The following is a 21,695-nucleotide window of genomic DNA, read 5'->3' on the forward strand; positions in this document are numbered from 1 at the left end:
ATGGGAGAGAGAGTGGGAGAAAGAGAGTATGTGCTTTCCGTACATAATAAAAGGTAATGTTGTGGCAAAAATGTGTAAATAATTTTTGTCGTTTTTATCCCATTGTTTACCATATTTATTTGCTTGGTCAATGTCATTGTGGGTTTTGGTTCTTTTGCTGTGTGGGATAGCTGAAATCATTTGGCGAAGTGATATGGAACTGTAATGGGGTAAAGACCTGTCTGAAACTACTGCCGTGCGTTTCCCTGAAAATAATTGCACGCCTCAGAACGTTCGTCAACCAATCCACACACACACACACCTGGGTAGGATTCAGGTAAGCAGTTTTGAATAGTTTACCCAAAAATAAAAATTCTGTCATTATTATTTATCACCCCCAATGTCTTTCCAAACGCATTCTTCTTTTTTTAAATGTTTATCAGAATGTGGAATGTACAATTAAAGCAGACCGTAACCAGGGTCTGTCAAACTCCAAAAAGCACCATACAAGTATCATAAAAATACAATGTGAAAAAAAAATGCTTTTTCAGAGTTGTAAATAGATTATTGGAGTGCTTTTTACAAGAAAATATCATTTCAGTCTTTTTACTTCAAAGTTTTATGTTTGATTCAATGTTACTTTTCATTTCTTTGTAACTATTTTTGAAATGTACTAGCCATTTATGAGTGAAAATTGTTTCAACACCTTTTTGTTCTTGCTGTATTCCAAGTCGTCAATGATATTCTCTTCACTCATGTGTGTTCTGTGTTAAACAGTAAAATCAGGGGAAGTATCGGTGAGCTGTAAGAGCTCTAAAACACAACACATGCTTCTTATGTTTGGATATTAACTAGCTGCTGTTCATGATGGACTCAAAATGCTCAGTGATTCATACTAAACCCTGAGGCCGCATGCAGTCAACTCATTTGTCTTGCTGTCTTCTGCATGAACTGTAAAATAATGTCAGAGTCTGAGCAGTCTACAGTTGGGGAGAGGCAGAACAGTGCATATTCTCACCTATCTCTCAGTGTGAGACAGTGACTGATTACCTTCATTCAGAGCTGTTGACGAGCATTCACCCGCAGGCTCCAGGCTTTTTGGAAGGGTGTCTGGACTCAGCAGGGCAGCAGCTTTCATTATCCGCTTCTGGAGTTCTATTGGATGGTATGAGGCATTGGAGACTGTATTGAAAGCCAAGACACATATAGCTAAACGGTGTAAAAATGGGGTTTGGTTTTAACTAAATCTGCCCATGTAACTGATAACTTTCCCCTCCTCCCGCCACATCCCCCAAGGCAAATATTAGATCAAATTTATAAATATAAATTTATTCATTATTTTAAAACTAGAATTTAATAGTCTGATCAGACATTAATGTAAATTTGAATACTTTGCAATTTTTAAATGTTTTTATATATACAATCAAATAATTCTGGGGGCAGTCTTTGACATTTCTGCCCTATACATTTAGAGCATGCTCTGGGAGGATAAAATGAGTAACGACAGGACAAGAGAGGACCAGGCCTGAAATTTACGTTTTGTTTATTTTATGATTAAAATATGTTGATCATTCGCCGGTTCCCGCCTCCTCCTGTCGGATGACGTCTGTTCGTGCTTCTCCATTAGCCTGGTGGTCATGCATGTTTTATTAGCATGCATCTCTGAGAAATCTGCAAGGGGATGAGGAATGTTAGACAGAGACTGAGTGTAGTTCACACTCTCTCGTTGTTTACTCCGATATAATATTGCCCTGTTTTTTCGTACAACAATGTGGTCAGTTGATTATATATCTGGCTTGATAGATTCCACTCATCTCATGCCCCCCTTTCACCTCTTTAGCTGGAGGGGATAATGTGGACTTGGATAGAGCTTGGACAATTCTTCAGTGAAGGAGAAAGAGGCAGATTCAGTCCAGCAAAGTGGACTCAGGAATACAGCAATATTTTAAAATTTACGATGTTATAGGGAGCCAATGCAGTGTTGAAAGAACCGGGGTAATATGGTCGTACTTCCTGGTTCTGGTAAGAACTCTAGCGGCTGCGTTTGGAACTAGCTGTAGTTTGTTTATTAAGTGTGCAGGGCAACCTCCCAGTAGAGCATTACAATAATATAGCCTTGATGTCATGAACGCATGAACTAGTTGTTCCACATTTGTCAATGAGAGCATATGACGTAATTTAGATATATTTTTAAGATGGAAAAATGCGGTTTTACAGACATTAGACACGTGACTTTCAAATGAAAGATTGGTATCAAAGAGCACACCCAGGTTCCTAACTGACGACGAAGACTTAACAGAGCAGCCATCAAGTGTTAGACGGTATTCTAGGTTATTACGTGTGGAAGTTTTTCGTCCAATAATTAGAATCTCTGTTTTTTCAGAATTTAGTAGTAGGAAATTACTAGTCATCCAATTTTTTATATCAGCTATGCATTCCGATAATTTTGTGAATTGGTGAGTTTCGTTAGGTTTGGAAGAAATATAGAGCTGAGTATCATCAGCATAACACATAACAGTGAAAGCTCATTCCATGTTTCCTAATGATATCTCCTAAAGGTAGCATGTACAGAGTGAAAAGCAGCGGTCCTAGAACTGAGCCTTGTGGTACGCCATACTGAACTTGTGATCGATAAGACATGTCTTCATTTACTGCTACAAACTGATAGCGGTCAGATAAATATGATTTAAACCATGCTAGTGCAATTTCACTAATGCCAACATAGTTTTCTAGTCTATTTAAGAGAATGTTGTGGTCAATGGTGTGAAATGCAGCACTAAGATCGAGTAGCACTAATAGAGAGATACAACCACGATCGGATGATAAGAGCAAATCATCTCTAATGAGAGCTGTCTCAGTGATATGGTGCGGTCTAAATCCTGACTGGAAATCCTCGCAGATATCATTTCCTTCAAGAAAGGAACACAGTTTTGAGGATACTGCTTTTTCTAATATCTTTGATAGAAAAGGTAGATTTGAGATCGGCCTGTAATTGACTAATTCTGTAGGATCAAGTTGCGTTTTTTTTAACAAGTGGTTTAATCATAGCCAGCTTAAAGGTTTTTGGTACGTATCCTAGAGACAAAGACGAATTAATGATGTTAAGAAGAGGATCTATGACTTCTGGAAGCATCTCTTTCAATAGTTTAGTCGGTATAGGGTCTAACATACATGTTGTCGATTTAGATGAATTAACGAGTTTGCAAAATTCTTCCTCTCCTATGGCAATGAATGAATCAAATTTTACCTCAGGGAGACTATAATGCACTCCCTGATGCGATGCTGTAGTAGACGGTTGCATAGTTAAAATTTTGTCCATAATATTATCAATCTTATAAGTGAAGAAGTTCATAATGCCATTACTGCTGTGTTTCTTGGAAACTTCTGGGCTTGAAGCTTTCTTTTTCGTTAGTGTAATCACTTTTTCAAATAAATACCTAGGATTATGTTTATTTTCTTCTAATAGGGTTGCAAAATAAGCAGATCTAGCAGCTTTTAAAGCCTCTCTGTAAACAATCGAGCTCTCCTTCCATGAACTCCGAAATACCTCTAGTTTTGTTTCCTTCCAGTTGCGCTCCATTTTTCTGGCTGCTCTCTTAAGGGCCCGGGTGTGCTCGTTGTACCACGGCGTTATACTATTTTCTTTAATCTTCTTTAAGCGCAACGGAGCAACTGTGTCTAAAGTGCTGGAAAGGAGAGAGTTAAAAGTTTCTGTTGCAATATCAAGTTCTTCTAAGCTATCTGGGATGCTGAGATGATGAAACTGATTAGGAAGATTATTGATAAAGTAATCTTTAGTGGCAGAAGTGATAGGTCTAACATACTTGTAACACGGAGTTGGCTTTGCAGCCTTGGCTAAATGTAATTTAAATGAGACTAGATAATGATCTGAGATGTCGTCGCTCTGCTGCAGAATTTCAACAGCATCAACATTGATTCCATGTGATAATATTAGATCTAGAGTATGATTACGACAATGAGTAGGTCCTGACACGTGTTGTCTAACTCCAATAGAGTTAAGAATGTCTTTAAATGCCAATCCCAATGCATCTTTTACATTATCTACATGTATATTAAAATCACCAACAATTAGGACTTTATCTGCAGTCAATACTAATTCTGATAGAAAGTCAGCAAATTCTTTGATAAAATCTTTATGGTGCCCTGGTGGCCTGTATACAGTTGCCAGCAGAATTCTCAAACTTGATTTATCGTTTACATTATATATTTTTAAATTAAGCACCAACACTTCAAAAGAAGTATATTTAAAACTAGATTTTTTAGTGGTTTTGAAAATATTACTATAAATTACAGCAACACCTCCCCCTTTGCCTTTCAGGCGAAGTTCATGTTTATAACAGTAATCATGGGGGGTGGACTCATTTAAAGTAATGCAATCGTCTGGTTTTAGCCAGGTTTCTGTCATACACACCACATCTAGGTTATAATCTGAAATCATTTCATTAACTATGAGCGCCTTTGAAGTAAGGGATCGGATATTCAGTAACCCAAGCTTTATCGTTTGTTCATCTGTATTATATCTATTTTTTATTTGTTGAATATCAATTACATTTTTAACCTTAGATCGGTTTGGAAGTTTTTTGGATTTCCAAATTCGGGGAACAGACACAGTCTCTATATGATATTTAGGTGAAAGAGGCTCTATGTGATGGGATTTATCTGACCTTGGTGACGCGAGGCCGCTAGCAGACGGTCGGTTTAGCCAGTTTGTCTGCTTCCTGACCTGAGCCCCAGATTGTCATGTTTTGTCTCTAAGACTATGAGCCAAATTACTAGAGAGAAGAGCAACACCATCCCAGGAGGGATGAATACCATCTCCTTTCAACAGGTCAGGTTTGCCCTAAAAACTTTTCCAATTGTCTATGAATTCTATATTATTTTGCGGACACCACTTAGACAGCCAGCCATTGAGTGATGACAATCTGCTAACTATCCCATCACTCCTTCGAACAGGAAGGGGGCCAGAGCAAAATACAGTGCCTGACATCGTACTTGCGAGTTCAAACACCTCTTTAATATTAATTTTGGTGATCTCCGACTGGCGAAGTCGAACATTATTAGTGCTGCCGTGAATAACAATCTTAGAGAATTTAAGATTAGCATTAGCCTGCACTTTTAAATTGTCTTTGATGTCAGGCGCTCTGGCTCCCGGCAAACATGTGACTATGTTGGCTGGTGTCCCTATTTTCACGTTCCGTGTAATAGAATCACCAATTACCAGGGCACAATCAACAGAATTCTCAGTGGGTGTTTCACTGAGTGGGGAAAATCGCTTTGTTGTGGTAATCGGAACGGAAAAGTGTTTTTTGATCCGCGACTAGAGCGATCCCTCACTGTCACCCATCTGCCTGGCTGCACAGGCAATAATTCAGCCGGAACCGAATCATGTAAAGAGTTCACTATGCTAGGCGCATCCAAAATAGTATCTAAAGCTCTAGCACACTTACTATCCTCAATTAAAGTTTGAATTCTGAAATCTTCTCTGTCAGCCTGACTGTCTCCTTGCATTTATCACATATAAACCCTATATTGCAGACGGGGAAGGCTATGCTAAACATGTAACATGAAGTGCAGGTGACAATAACAGGACAAGACATTACTCACCGTATTTGTTGACTGATTTTTACTCACCTGGGCTTTTTATGAACTCAGAGGCACGGGCGCGCGAGAGAAAAATAAATAAATAACTGAGCGCACGGGTGGCGCGTTAACAGGCTAGCGAGTTACTAGCGTGTTTTGCTAACAATAACGGAAGCTAGCGATGTCAGGTTAATCTGAGATGCTGTCTAAACTGTATTTAGTAGTATAAACAACTATAAATGGTAGTAAATGATGGTTCAAAACAGAAAGAAATACAAAGCTAATACGAGGCTTAGACGGAGCTTACAGCCTCGAAGCAAACAAAACACAGCAGGCAGCTAGGCAGACAGGAGCAATAAGGATCAGCCACTATGTTGTACTCTTTTTGACCTGGGATGGTACCTCTATAGTAACCTGCCCTCTTCCATATCAGTTGTTGGTGAATATGTTTGTAGTCACAGCCTCCCTAGTTGACTAAGTTCCCACTTCCTTTTTTGCCCTTCCTTCCTTTTTAGCAGGTGAAAGTATACATGTAGATGCATCTATCTATATAACCTTACATCGCAAGGTACTGAATGAACATATAGGTATACAATCCAGCTATCTGTCATCCTCCCCCAGAATTTGCTGGGGTCGCTGTGTGGTGTCTCCTTGCTAGAACTCTCCATGTATAGAATCCTTTAGCTGATTAGGGTGAACATGTTGGCGGCCCCATTTCTCAGATGCCCCTCTAGTCTTCTTTTGGAGGTAGTAGCTTATACAATTGATGTTAGCTTACTTCCTTAAAGGCAGTGTCGATGTTGGACGGATTTGGTGGTTGTACTGTATTATCACGGCCGACTCGCAAGCCGTGACAAAGAAGGAGATGACACGTTAAAGTGGTATGCAAAAAGGAATAACATTTATTAAAGTAAAAATAATAAAGTAAGAGAATAGACCAAAATGGGAGCAAGACAATAACTAGGACAACAACAAAATGGCACGAGGGGAGAGCGCGCCCCGTCACGACCGAAGGGAGCTGCTTTTGATTACCGGCATCAGCTCTAGCACAGGTGTAAACCATCAGTCATCATGACGTCACTCACTCCAATTCCAACCTACAAAACAAGTAACAAAGACAACCGAACCCACACAATATGACCCACACTGGGGTTGTAACACCCCCCCCCCCCCCCCCCCCCATAAAAAAAAGAGTGGACATTTATGAAAACCCGTCACCTGATAACTCTCAAAACTGGAAAGACCCACCACTCTGTAATACTCTCCAATATCCTCAGCAACAGACCAGTGATCAGATCAGTGAGGGGGGCTACCACGGTAGAAAAATTCCTGCAAAATCCCCGATAGTAACCTACTAACCCCAAAAACCGCATCAACTCCTTCTTAGTAGTAGGAGAAGGAAAGTGATCAATGGCCTCAACCTTGGCCCGAACTGGTCGCACACATCCTTGTCCAACTACCTTACCCAAGTAAGTCACAGTGCCCTTGGCAAACTCGCATTTAGCCAGATTGACGGTCAAGCCAGCCTCTTCAAGATGAAAGAACAGGGCTGTGACATGCTTCAAGTGCTGCTCCCATGAATCACTGAAAACTACTACATCGTCTAGATAGACGGCCACTCTCTCTAACCCAGAAACAACCCTATTCATAAGCCGCTGAATGGTTGCAGGCGCATTTCTAAGGCCAAAACTCATAACATTATAAGAGAATAACCCCTCCGATGTAATAAAAGCTGAAATCTCTTGAGGTCTTTTGGTCAATGGAACTTGCCAATAGCCTTTAAGTAGATCGAACTTGCTTACAAATTTCGCCGACCCAACCCGCTCAACACAATCCTCAATACGAGGCAGTGGAAATGAGTCTGGTTTTGTTACTCTATTTATTTTACGATAGTCGGTGCAAAACCGATAAGTACCATCAGGTTTATTCACAAGCAAGCAGGGAGATGCCCAACTAGAAAATTACGGTCGTGCAATATCATGATGCAGCATATACTGAACATCAGCGTTAAAATGCAGGTGTTTATTTGGGAACACCCGAAAAAAATTCTGGCGAATGGGCTTCGAATCCCCAACATCAATATCGTGCTCCAACCAATGTGTACGGGAAGGTACATCACCAAATAAGGAAACATGATGATTAGCAATATCAATCAAATCACCAGATTTATCCTCAGGCAAATGAGCCAGCATTTTATATAATTCTTTAAGAGTATAAATTTCCGTTCCTCAGTTCGTCGATCGAAAATCGTCTTCATACGCTTTTGTGAAGAATGCAATTGTTCCTTTGCCACCTTACCTGCTTCATATAACCTACGCTTAAAATCATTCACATGACTTATCAAGTTTTTTGGTGGTGCACTTTCAACCCACTGGTCTCTGAGTACTGCCAGTGGACCTCGAACTGTGTGCCCAAACACCAGATCATTGGGACTAAACCCAGTACTCTCCTGACATACCTGACGTGCTGATAACATCAACCACGGCAATCCTTGTTCCCAATCACCCTCCATCTCTGCACAATAAGAACGCAATAAAGACTTCAGCGTCTGATGGAAACGCTCCAAAGCCCCTTGACTTTGAGCATGATAAGCACTAGCCTTATTGTGCTTAATGTGCAGCAATTTCAAGACCTGAGAAAATAAATGAGAAGTGAAATTAGAACCTTGATCACTTTACACAATCTTCGTTATGCCAAAAATGGAAATGAACTGAGTCAACGCCTTCACCACTGATTTGGCAGTGGTCGTACGGAGAGGATATGCTGCAGGGTACCGAGTAGAGGCACACATCACAGTGAGCAAATAAATGCAACCCGACTTTGATCTAGGCAGCGGGCCTACACAATCAATACTTAGGTGCTCAAACGGCGGACTGACAGCAGGAATAGGAAAAAATGGAGCAGGTTTGATCTTCTGATTTGGTTTGCCTGTTAGTTGACAAGTATGACATGTCTTTATATACTGTGACACAGCCTTCTTCAATTTTGGCCAAAAAAAAATTACGAAGGATTCTGTGATAGGTCTTTTTTACCCCTAAATGACCTGCAAGTTTATCATGGGAAATCTGCAATACCAGTGAGCGATACTTCTCCAGCAAAATCACTACCATGAGGAATCCATTTTCTCACCAATATTCCATCCTGCAAAAAATACCCATGAGCAACATTCCTAATTTCATCAGAAGACATCACATTCTCAAACAATTGATGAAGAGAAGAATCAAGTTGCTGCTCCTGGTGCAACTCAGAAGGAGAAACAGAAAAGTCATCAGGCAAAGAGAATGGTTTTACTACAGCAGAATCAGGATTTACCCTTGGCTGTGCAGAGGTCATGGAACGAGTTACTGCACATGCAGTAAACACTTCCGGATAATTCTTGTGACTCTCATCAGGACCTGGAAGATAAAACAACAGGAGGTGAAAAAGTATCAGGCCACACCCTACCCCCTGCCAAATTATTCCCCATGATTATAATCACCCCATCCACGGGCAGTGACGGACGCACTCCAATCACCACTTCACCACTCACAAGCTCAGATGACAACGTTACTCTGTGTAAAGGAAGAGACACCACATCCAACCCAATTCCTCTAACAAGAACACTAGTACCAGTGTCACTCAAAAATGAAAATGGCAACACATCCTCCAATATAAAAGATTCCGAAGCTCCCGTATCTCTTAATATTGTTACTCAAATTTTTATCTCTGTACCAATCATCGACACATGTCCGTGGGTGATAAAATGCGCATAATCACCATCTCCTACAAGGTTACCCAGTTTAGGAAATCCTTCACACAATGATTTAACAGGACTTAACACGGGTGACACAAGAGCAGCTGGTTTAATGCGAGGAAACTTTCCCCCTTTACTCTTGGTTTTAAGCACAGGGCACTCACTTTTCCAGTGGCCTTTACCATGGCAGTAATTACAGACAAGAGACGAACTTCTAGACATACGATCTCCTTTATCTTCGAAAAACTCGTCCCTTCTCCGAAACTCAAAATTATTGTGTGTTAACACATAATCATCGGCCAATTCAGCAGCTTTAGCAGCTGTGGCCGCTTTCTGCTCATTTATATACGTTGCAATATGAGCGGGTACAGAATTCTTAAACTGTTCCAGCACGATTAAGTCGGTCAACTCCTCAAATGTGGTTACCCCAGATGCCATACACCAGCGACTAAATGCTGTACTTAGCTCTCTAGCAAACTCAACATGAGCAACATTAACACCTCTGGACAACGTTCTAAATTTTTGTCTGCACGCTTCTGGTACTAACTCGTACGATTTCAAAACTGCTGCTTTTACGAGGTCATAATCGTTACAGTCCGAGACTGGAAGCGAAGAATAGACTTCCTGAGCCCTACCAGTAAGCACGCACTGTAAAAGTAGTGTATGTTCCTTACTGGGCCAACCTCTCGCTTCCGCAATCCGTTCAAACAAGGTAAAAAATGTATCCGGATCTCGTTCACTAAACTTAGGCATCAAACGCAAGTTTCCCACAGTGTCAAACATTTTAGAAGCACCCCGAAAAGCATCCTCTGAACCATCCTCTATTCCGCCTTCTCTTATCATATCCAAACGATATTTCTGCAGCTCTATATCTGTCTGTTTAGTTCTATTTCTGTCACGCTCCATTTCAAGCTGTAACAGCAATAACCTCTCTTGTTGTTCAAAAGTTAACAATCCAACAGGTGGTTTACTTTGACGAGCAGTAGCTGTATCAGACATTTCAATCAATATAGCTTGTTCTATCAGTTTTGTTTTAATTGTTTCTCTAATTGTACTCTCTTTTAATCTCTTATCTTCAAGTTCGATTTCATAATGATCCGCAATGTTAAACAACTGATCTTTTGTAAACGACTCAAGTAATGCTTCAGAGGGAGAAATAATAAAATCTTCTATTAGATTAGACATACTTCCTCTAAAATAAACGTTACAATTAATAGTGCGATTCACAAACCTCACGTGGTAGGAATAAAAGGTTCCCTTTCCCTATCTATAGGAAAAAACATCTAGCTAACTCACCCCTAATCTTTGTGCGGTTACTGGCGAGGGGTATTTAAGCACCAACTACCGCTGGTACAAGAAAAGCAACCAGCACGCTGGCGACTAACTCATACCACGGATATGCTCCCGAGACGACTGCTCTACTCACGGTCACCACACAAAAAAAAAATTACATTACCTACTTGTTCCAAAAGGGACCAAGCAGCTACACCTAACAAGGGAACATCAACAATATTCTCCCCACGATAAGATTTGTAAAATCACTTACCTCTTAGAAACAGCTTAGAACAGCTAACCAAGGATACAGCAACATGTCCTCAAAACAAATAAATTCAACGCGCATTTCCTTCCAAACAACGAATACGATATCTCAAACAATTGCGTTAACCAAACAACATTCTTCCGGTTTTTACGTTCCGTTAATGAACGAGCCAAGTTCATTACAAAATAACCGAACGCAGCAAAAACGCTTCCCAAATCACGTCGACAAATAATTAAATGAGCGGACGAGCACCCATTTGTCATGGCCGACTCGCAAGCCACGACAAAGGAGGAGATGGCACGTTAAAGTGGTATGCAAAAAGGAATAACATTTATTAAAGTAAAAATAATAAAGTAAGAGAATAGACCAAAATGGGAGCAAGACAATAACTAGGACAACAACAAAATGGCACGAGGGGAGAGCGCGCCCCGTCACGACCGAAGGGAGCTGCTTTTGATTACCGGCATCAGCTCTAGCACAGGTGTAAACCATCAGTCATCATGACGTCACTCACTCCAACTCCAACCTACAAAACAAGTAACAAAGACAACCGAACCCACACAATATGACCCACACTGGGGTCGTAACAGTATGTGTTCAGGCATCCTGACCTCTGTCCCTTCAAGCTATCTTGGAGTACCAGTGTAGAGATAGGATGGTGACTGTAGTTGCCTAGACTGTAGATGCCTAGTGCATCCTGCTGATTGCCCATCTAACACTGAATGTGCAACCACCTCGGAACCTTCCACTATTTGTCCATGGCTAGAGCCAGTGGATGAGAGTTCTTGTGTACTGTCCCTTTTGTCTGCTCTGGCTGGGCTAGCTTGGAGTTGAGTGTGTAGATGTTATAAGTCGGCATGCTTCCCTGATTGTCTGCTAGGAAAGGGATAGCAGAACAGAAGAGTGTTGAGTTGACAATGGTCAGAAGTCAGAAAGAGGTCAGCCATTCTTCATTGGCAGCCCTTCCGGTCTAGATCCTCTAAAGTGCTCTTACTTTTCCTCTTAGGAGGACTATGTGTTTAGAAGGCAGTTGACAGAGTTGAAGGCCTTTGCTCTCTCCTGTTCATGGGATTCCATGTTTATATTTACTCCCCAAGGTTGGGTTGCTTTTAGAGTCTACAAGATGGGGTACACTTAATATAGAAGCACAGTAACATGCCCACTTCCATTGGAAGTTGATGGTGAATGCAACTGTAGTTGCGCTGTCCCTAGTTGGCAGATTTCCACTTTTTCTGTTGCCCCATTCAGCATTGTGAGCCAAAAGTGAGATTGGGAATAGCAGTGAAGTCAATGTGTTGCAATATATGCTGCCCTCTTCTATTCAAGGTGTTGGCAGATGCAGTTGCAGCGGTGGCCTCCCTAGTGAAGGAGAAAGGGAAGGTTTTTCTCAACTATCCTTTCCTTCCTGGCCTGGTTATAGACTTGTGCATATTTCACAATCTTTTTATGATCAGGTGTTATGACCCTTCTTTGTCTCTTAACAATCTAGGGATTGAGAAGTGGAAGATTAAACCAGTTTGGACCCCTGTCACCAATAATCACTGAATGGCTTGAGAATACAGGAGACACAAGACGAATAGTCGAATGAATTAATTTAATAAACGTAAAGTGATATCTATTTTACATATGAATAAAGAATATCAATATTTACACAAAAATAAATAAACCAACCAAGAATAAACCAAAATAAAAGCAGAAAGTCCATCCGGCCCAGTTGCCTTGTTATTGTCAAGAGCTTTAAGGAAGAGGTTAGGGACCATCTTGATCCTTGTCAGTTTGCTTATCAAATCAAATAGGAGCACTAATGATGGTATACTTAGTGTGGTTCATCATGTTTTAAAACATCTAGAGGATCCTAAGGCTTATGCCAGGTTGTTCTTGCTTGATCTGATCTCTGCTTTTAATACCGTGCAGCCACACCTTATGCTCTCCACACCAAATAGTATGGCTGTTAATCCATATAGCATTATATGATATGGTTCCATGCATTTCTTACTGGTAGGACTCAGCAAGTTAGAGTCAAGCACTGTTTCTGAGTGTAGGTCATTTAGTATTGGTGTCCCCCAGGGTTGTGTATGTTCACCACTCTTATTTCTTATTTACACTCTACACCAATGAATATAAGAGTCACCATCCTGGGAATCTATTTATGTATATATATAATAATCTTTTTTATTTCTTTTTTTTTGATATGTTGATAGGATGTTGTATGTATGTCATATGTCATTTGTATTTAAACAGATGTATTGTATTTTATGTGTCCTAGATAAATTTCCTTCGGGACAATAAAGCCAATCTTATCTTACCGTATATTGTCGCAAAATGTCTTAGATGATACTGCCACTCTTTTTCTTCTGTATAAAGATAAGGACATTCAACATTATATTACAAAGATTGATAACTATGTCATACCTGTCAAGTATCCCGTTTTGGCCGGGAAAGTCCCGTATTTAACCCTTCTTTCCCGCCGTCCTCCCGTATTAGTATTTTCCCATAAATCTCCCGTATTTTAACCTGCGCTATTAAAAAATAATAATGGCCCGGGCGGATAAAAAAAAAAAACATGCGCAATCTGAGCTCTGTCACTAGCCACGCGATAACTGCCACCTCCAGTAGCCTACTACAGGTACAGTTGTCGCGAGGTTAATGTGTGAGAGGTCAGATGATGAGTGACAACGCGGGGGGGAAAAAGAAAAAAAAATCGGAGACGGATGATGGACGCTACGACAGAGACGGAAGGGCACTCCTGCCACAAAACCAAAACCCTCATGTAAATACCGCGATCAATGGGACAGCGAATTTACTTTTCTGAAGAGGAGCAGGGTAGGGGACACTCACGCGTTTTGTAACTGCGACTTTAGCATCTTAAAACCTGTTAACCGTTGCCAGTGCGCCGGCGCACTGAAGCGTTTTTTGTTTATTTAAATAGTTCAAAGTTACTATCAGATTTAATGTTATTACCTTGACAAACTATACATCATTAAAAAGATATAACACTCAAGTTTCAGTATTTGACCACTACTGTATTCTCAGAAACTTTGAAGATGTTTCATACAAAATAAATTTCTAATAACTTTACAAAACTTTGTAGCTATTAATAACTATTTTTTCATTATGACAATAATTAATTCTACATTTACAATAAACTGCCAGGTGTCAGCTTTCAAATGAGATCATACTTGTGATTTTAGTGCAAAGTGTTTATGAACTGTAGGCTATCTGTTTCAGTTTGGGTATGCCATTTCTGAGGATTTTTCAAAAGTGGGGTTGCAGCCTAACAGAAGAAGAAGAAGAAGAAGAAGTTTTATTTATATAGCGCCTTTCCAAAGCTCAAGATCGCTTTACATGGTACCTTTATAATACATTTAACATTGACGCACAACTTTACAATCACAAAGGACACATATAATTGCCTCACCTGTGAGTACCTTTTGAAAGTTTTGTCTAGTGTATTACTGATCCTGTTTCTGTTATTAGTTTATTGTCTAGTTTGTCAAGTGTTAGTCTAGTTTAGTCTTCCCTCGTCAGAGTTGTCCTTGTTTTACCCCCTCGTGGGTTTTGTTTCCCTGTTTTATGTCTACAATAAACGTTCTGTGATTGCATACTGTCTGGGCCTGGGTTCATCAGCCACCCACATAACAGAATGAACCGACCAAAGAAGAACCCAGCAGACCGTTTGTCCTTTCCTGCCAAGCATCAACCGGATCCCCGTGAACAATGCTGGCTGTCTACTCTCCTCAACAGGATGAGCGTCAACCTTCCATACTCGCCCCAGGGTGAGTGGATCCTGTCTAACTACGCTCAACTCTTTGATCGTTTCTCCCGCGAGGAGTCACAGCCGGCATCCTCGAGTTCTTCCCCTTCTGCCTGTCTTCCTGTCATCCCGGAGGGTCGTATGATTGGCGTCGTGACGCTGGGAGACCAGAGTCACCTTGTTTCGACTCCAGAGGCATCTTCCACACCCGCTGACCTCCGTGGTAAACGGGGGAGACGGGTTTCTTGGGATTCCCCCTCGGAGTCATTGTCATCTGAGCTCACCCAACCAGAAGTGGTCTTCTCTGTTCCTGTTTCGTCCCCCATTGAGCCCGGCCAGCTGATCGCGAGCCCCGCTGTGACCATTGCCCCGCGGCCAAAGAGAAAGAGAAGGAAGGGAGCTTCCTGTTTCCCATCGCCATCTCCTGACTCTGCTTTCCCTGTTTTCTGTCTACATTAAACGTTCTGTGATTGCATACTGTCTGCGCCTGGGTTCATCAGCCACCCACATAACATGTAGAGACAAGCAATGTTAAATGAACAGAAAATATGCAAATAAGCCTTTAAAATAAATGCTCTTCATATATACCCTTTTGTGTTTTCATTTAAGCTATAACACTTGTCTTAAAATGTAAGGGATTACGTGACTGGAGCTTGGTTGCGGTGGTGGGACTGCTCGCGGTGGGCGCCGGAAAATTTCCCTTCTTTTCAAATCCAAAACTTGACAGGTATGAACTATGTTACATGGAGTAAATAACACAGTCTTGTAATTAATGTTAGAAAAACAGAGGAAATGTTTTTTGATCCCAAGTAGGCAACCACTCATCTATCATGATTAACAATGAAACCATTAGATAGGTTACTTCATACAAATACTTCAATTATGCACATGAATCTCCCATGAAAGTTTATCATCAATAAGCAAACCTGTGTCAAAAGTTGCAACAAAAAATATACTTTTTACGGAGGCTCAGACTTGTTGGAGTTGCTTTTTAAACAGGTGAGGGAAATGACTCTGGACCCTTCTCATGTGCTTTATCCTGAATTCAAACCACTTCCATTGGGTCGACGGTTTCGTATCCCGCGGTTTAGATATAAACCTCTGATCCTTTGGCTACAAGGCTGTTAAACTCTAGTGCAAAGGACACAACTGTGTGATTGTTATTGATGTGAGTATCTTGTTAGACAGTTTCACCGGTATTGCCCAAAACACGTGAAGCTTTGTGCTGCTTATACTTAGCATGCAATAAAAAGAAAAACACCCCTTCCCGTAACCGAAACAAGTCATCTGTGGATGAGAGTCTGAAGCAAAGACTGCCGTGACGACATTCTCCTGCAGCAGTGATAAGTGCAATGAGAATTTTAGAATGACAGGGCAGTCATTTATTACACTATAATCAACAACAACAGCTCGTCCTTTGTGTCATATGTCATTATGCCATTTATATGTGCAGAACTTTCCAGGTTCGGTTTTCAATCAGATCACGTGTTTACATATCTTAATCGAATAGATAAATAGTTTTTGGCCAATTCATTGAGATTAAAATGGTTACATGTGACTTTTTTATCCCGACTGTGCTAAACGGATTAATAGGGTCCATGTATTCATTATTTTCCATAATGTAATGATAAAAATTAAACTTTCATATATTTTAGATTCATTGCACACCAACTGAAACATTTCAGGTCTTTTATTGTTTTAATACTGATGATTTTGGCATACAGCTCATGAAAACCCAAAATTCCTATCTCAAAAAATTAGCATATTTCATCCGACCAATAAAAGAAGTGTTTTTAATACAAAAAAAGGCAACCTTCAAATAATTATGTTCAGTTATGCACTCAATACTTGGTCGGGAATCCTTTTGCAGAAATGACTGCTTCAATGCGGCGTGGCATGGAGGCAATCAGCCTGTGGCACTGCTGAGGTGTTATGGAGGCCCAGGATGCTTCGATAGCGGCCTTAAGCTCATCCAGAGTGTTGGGTCTTGCGTCTCTCAACTTTCTCTTCACAATATCCCACAGATTCTCTATGGGGTTCAGGTCAGGTCAGGTCTTTTCAGCAGATGGAAGCATGAAGTGCTCCAAAATCTCCTGATAGCTAGCTGCATTGACCCTGCCCTTGATAAAACACAGTGGACCAACACCAGCAGCTGACATGGCACCCAAGACCATCACTGACTGTGGGTACTTGACACTGGACTTCAGGCATTTTGGCATTTCCTTCTCCCCAGTCTACCTCCAGACTCTGGCACCTTGATTTCCGAATGACATGCAAAATTTGCTTTCATCCGAAAAATGTACTTTGGAACACTGAGCAACAGTCCAGTGCTGCTTCTCTGTAGCCCAGGTCAGGCGCTTCTGCAGCTGTTTCTGGTTCAAAAGTGGCTTGACCTGGGGAATGCGGCACCTGTAGCCCATTTCCTACACACGCCTGTGCACGGTGGCTCTGGATGCTTCTACTCCAGACTCAGTCCACTGCTTCCGCAGGTCCCCCAAGGTCTGGAATCGGTCCTTCTCCACAATCTTCCTCAGGGTCCGGTCACTTCTTCTCGTTGTGCAGCGTTTTTGCCACACTTTTTCCTTCCCACAGACTTCCCACTGAGGTGCCTTGATACAACACTCTGGGAACAGCCTATTTGTTCAGAAACAGCAGTCAGGTTGGCAGTCTTACCCATGATTGCGGTTTTGAGTAATGAAACAGGCTGGGAGTTTTTAAAAGCCTCAGGAATCTTTTGCAGGTTTTTAGAGTTAATTAGTTGATTCAGATGATTAGGTTAATAGCTCGTTTAGAGACCCTTTTCATGATATGCTAATTTTTTGAGATAGGAATTTTGGGTTTTCATGAGCTGTATGCCCAAATCATCAGTATTAAAACAATAAAAGACCTAAAATATTTCAGTTGGTGTGCAATGAATCTAAAATATATGAAAGTTTAATTTTTATCATTACACTATGGACAATAATGAACTTTATCACAATATGCTAATTTTTTTAGAAGGACCTGTAGTATGAAATAAATATGCTTAATTAGTCAAGAGCGGTAAGTGAGTTTCTATTTTTCTTTTATTGTTCGATTAACATCAATGATACAGACAGCAGCAAGTTTTTTAGACTAATTGCATGGATCCAATATACTTACGGAAAAGCATACAGTTTTCTCCCACCTTTTTTGACAAATGAGTGTGTGTATTTGGCCAAAAAGACATTGCTATAAAAAAAACAGTGCTATAGCACTGGCTGCTGCTGACTGAATACGAGGTTATCTTTTCTATACTTTCACAGTTGGGCCAGAAGAGCCCTACTGACTTTCAGCACCTATTATATATATTATATTTTGCCAAGTCATATTTTTACTTGCTAACTTATCATTTATTACAAAATATATTACTGTTAATTAATTGGACTGTGTTGGATAGTTTCTACAACTTCAATCCAAAATCTGGGGTTAAAATCTGCTTAAATGTCATCAAAATACTGTCAAATGCAATCAAGCCTGCGGGTCCTAAACTAGGTTTATTTTATTGGTATCATTTTACAATAAGTCTCATTTGTTGACATCAGTTAATGTAAGTTAATACAAATACAATTGTTTATTTTTTATTTGATTTTAAAATATGTAGTAAATGTTGGAATTAACATTAAGATTGATTTTTATAATAAACTAATGTTAACATGAAACCGTATTGTGAAAGTGTTTCAATTTCATTTAAGCATTATTTAAATATTTAATGAAGCTTATTATTCTTCTTATTATTAATAATATTTTATCGTGAAATATGAGTCAGGTTGACAGACTTTGTGAGATTGATCCACACTAGTTTGTTTTTCATTTTCTATAAATCTGTTCTCCCCACAGCGGCTGACTCTGCTCCATGTGAACAGTAACCAGTGTCTCGACATGCCTTCTGAAGAGGATAAGATGGTTCCCACTCTCAGAGACTGTAGTGCCAGGCGCTCACAGCAGTGGATCCTAAGGAATATGACGCTAATTGTCTGACAGAGCCGGCAACATCCAATTCAGACCTGAATCTCAGCACTCACCACACAACACGAGTCCTTGAGTCAGGTTTATGGCCTTCTTCACAGCTCTGTGAACTGTCATATGCTGGTTCATGATCAAGTCCAGCCAGGCTTTGATCAGAAGAATCACACACAGCCCATTTACTGACCCAATTGTGGCCAGGCTTGTGTCTCTGTTCATGTCTGGACTGCATCCTTTTACTCTCAGATTCACTGGTCTAGGGTCAGATCACAGCTTGGTGAGGTTTAAACGCATGCTGTCTCTGATCTGTGTCACTGGCTATCTATGCTGCTCATGTGTGGGAGTTATGGTGCCTCTTAATATCCTACACGTCATATCTTTTACAGTAGCTTATATGTTTCTTTAGAGATGGAGTGATAGTGTCAGCCTCCACTGTGCTGAAGTGCATTTAGCACTGGGCAGAATCCTCTGCTCCACTTTCTTTAAAGCACCTGAAGGGATTGGGTGTTTGTCAGTGGATTATACGTATTACTTGCTGCTGTTTCTCAAAACTATCTTGATCTCTTTCAACAAGGCTGCAATATAAACTTGACCTACTAAAGGAAACTTGATCAGAAAATCATGTAGACTGAACCTGTAAAACCAAACATCCAGATATTCAGGGGAAAGTCTTTTTTTAAAACAGCAGCTCATTTTGAAGTTGCATGTCATCTTCATGCATAGTACAGTTCATGTGATGTATGGGTGTATGATTTATCTTATCTTAATCTAGTTCATCTGAATTTAGTTAGTTAATAAGATATCGGAAATTGCACATTTTCATAATAAATTGAACCCGTGTGTGTGGGATGGGGTGCAAAAATTCAAACACTTTGTTTGAAAAGGAACATTTCATTATTTCTTCACATTTCATCAGGTTATCATGTACAAAAACAAAAAAGGGACTTCATATTTAACCCCAAATCAAATGACCTGGACTTTTCTGTTTTAAGGATACTTATCAAGTACTTATCAGTTTATGTTTATCAAACATTTCAAATGTAGTGTTTGTGTGTCTACATTTGGTAATGTGCTACTATTATAAAAAAAAAAAATAATAATAATGTATAAAAATCATTGGAGAATTGTAGGCAGCAGCATCTCACAGGCAAAACTAAACCAAATCATTTGAAGCCCCACCTTTATAATCTCCATAAACACAGGTGTGACTGATGGATGTTCCTGGACACACAACTGTACAAATTATGAACTAGGCCTTTTGAGCATTGATGTACATATTAAAGCAAATATTTTTTTAAGATGAAATCTAAAAACTTCAGTGGAAAAATCTATACTGCTATAATACTGCTTGGTGTATATGAAATGTTGGGAAAATACTGTACAGCTTTATTCCACTGCTCCTACATGTACACATCTAATGCATCTCCCATGTATTGTCAATGTTCTATCGATGTTTGTTTGACACAAACACACACACACACACAAACTTAATTTTAATAATATTGATTCTTGAATTGGGGTTTAATGGTTTTGTGTATTTAGTTATTAAACATGCTCTCAATTGAGAGGGGTGTCATAAAACTATATATCAATGATTAATATGAGCTATCGCATGCATGGTAGTCTGTATATTTCTGTATTTTTTTATCTTCATAAAACCGGAAAATGTGTGATTGCAATTGACTTCATGTTAACTGTTTTGTACTTTTTTTGTCACAGCTTTTTCTCTCAACTGACCTCATGTGTAATAGATTAATGTAACTGCTAACTGTAATAAAACATTGTTGATAAATGTATCATCTTCTTAATAATAAGATTAGCACAGGAAAACGTCCCGGGTTACGTATGTAACCCTAGTTCCCCGAAGGGACGGACGCTGCGTGAAATCGCAGTGGGAACGCCCTCAGCGTGACGCGTCTGAAGCATGAATGAAATCAGTCAATGGAGAGAATGAGCGTACGGCGAGTGACGTCATCGACCAGGAAGCTATAAATATCCCCGGAGTACACAACACGCCAGCTTAAAAGTTACTGAAGCAGCGACCCAAGGGGATGCCGAGAGTATGGCAGGACACGCAGCGTCCGTCCCTTCGGGGAACTAGGGTTACATACGTAACCCGGGACGTTCCCCTTCAGGGACTACCGCTGCGTGAAATCGCAGTGGGAACGCAATACCCACATCCCCATACGACCAAATCCCCGTCGTGTGTCATTAGGAGACACAAACCGACGAGAGAACCTGAGCCCCGGGAGTGGAGCTAAGATCGAGGGAATAAAATCTAACGAAAGTGTGCGGTGAGGACCAGCCTGCCGCATCACAAACGTCCTGAAGAGAAGCTCCTGAAAGAAGAGCTGTAGAAGCAGCCATACTCCGGGTGGAATGAGCCCTTACAGCCAAAGTGAAGGCTGATGGGCCGAACCATAAGCAAGTGGGATGGCCTCGACCACCCACTTGCTCATCCTTTTTCTAGATGCAGGACACCCTTTCTTAGGTGACCCAAACAGACGAACATTTGTTCCGATCTCCTCCACAGGGCAGCTCTGTGGACGTAAGCATCAAAACCCAAACTGGGCACAGCAAATTAATTTTCTCCTGGTCTGACGTCAGAAAAGGCGGAGGACAGAAAACCTGCAGAACTATAGGTCTAACTGAAACAGTTGGAACCTTAGGAACATAACCTGGTCTCGGAAAGAGAAAGGCCTTAACCAACCAGGAGCAAATTCCAGGCACGAGGGAGCCACCGAAAGTGCTTTAAAATCTCCAATTCTTTTTAGAGATGAGATAGCGAGAAGAAGGATAGTCTTTAGAGTAAGAAACTTTTCCGAAACTTCCTCAATGGGCTCGAAAGGAGCAAGGGAGAGACCTTCTAAGATGACGGCCAGATCCCAAGCTGGTACCCTTGTGCGAACTGCAGGCCTCAGCCTCAAGGTGACACGAAGGAAGCGAGACATAAGCGGGTGTTTCCCGAGGGAACCTCCACTTGAAGGGGTGTGGTAAGCAGCTAAGGCCGCCACATACACCTTCAGTGTGGAGTGGGATAACCCTGTGGAGAGACGGTCCTGCAGGAAATCCAGGACTGTACCAACCGGGCAGTTAACTGGGTC

At 40.7% G+C, this 21,695-nt stretch overlaps 1 protein-coding gene across 3 annotated transcripts in view; it reads left to right on the top strand.

Annotated features, from left to right (window-relative positions):
- The window catches only part of galnt13 (polypeptide N-acetylgalactosaminyltransferase 13), a 129,679-nt gene extending 109,296 nt beyond the window's left edge, over positions 1–20,383 (top strand). Inside the window, exon 12 of one of the 3 annotated variants that reach the window (XM_077215254.1) lies at positions 18,466–20,383. In XM_077215254.1, coding sequence (XP_077071369.1) covers positions 18,466–18,606 — 141 coding nt within the window. In that variant the 3' untranslated portion in view covers positions 18,607–20,383. The remainder of the gene's footprint in view (positions 1–18,465) is intronic. The other 2 variants (XM_077215253.1, XM_077215252.1) reach the window with 2 other exon arrangements.
- The last annotated feature ends 1,312 nt before the right edge of the window (positions 20,384–21,695 follow it).

Source organism: Siphateles boraxobius, unplaced genomic scaffold (genome assembly GCF_051911475.1).
Source record: "Siphateles boraxobius isolate OS27281-9 unplaced genomic scaffold, OSU_SipBor_1 7, whole genome shotgun sequence".
Taxonomy (NCBI): Eukaryota; Metazoa; Chordata; class Actinopteri; order Cypriniformes; family Leuciscidae; genus Siphateles; species Siphateles boraxobius.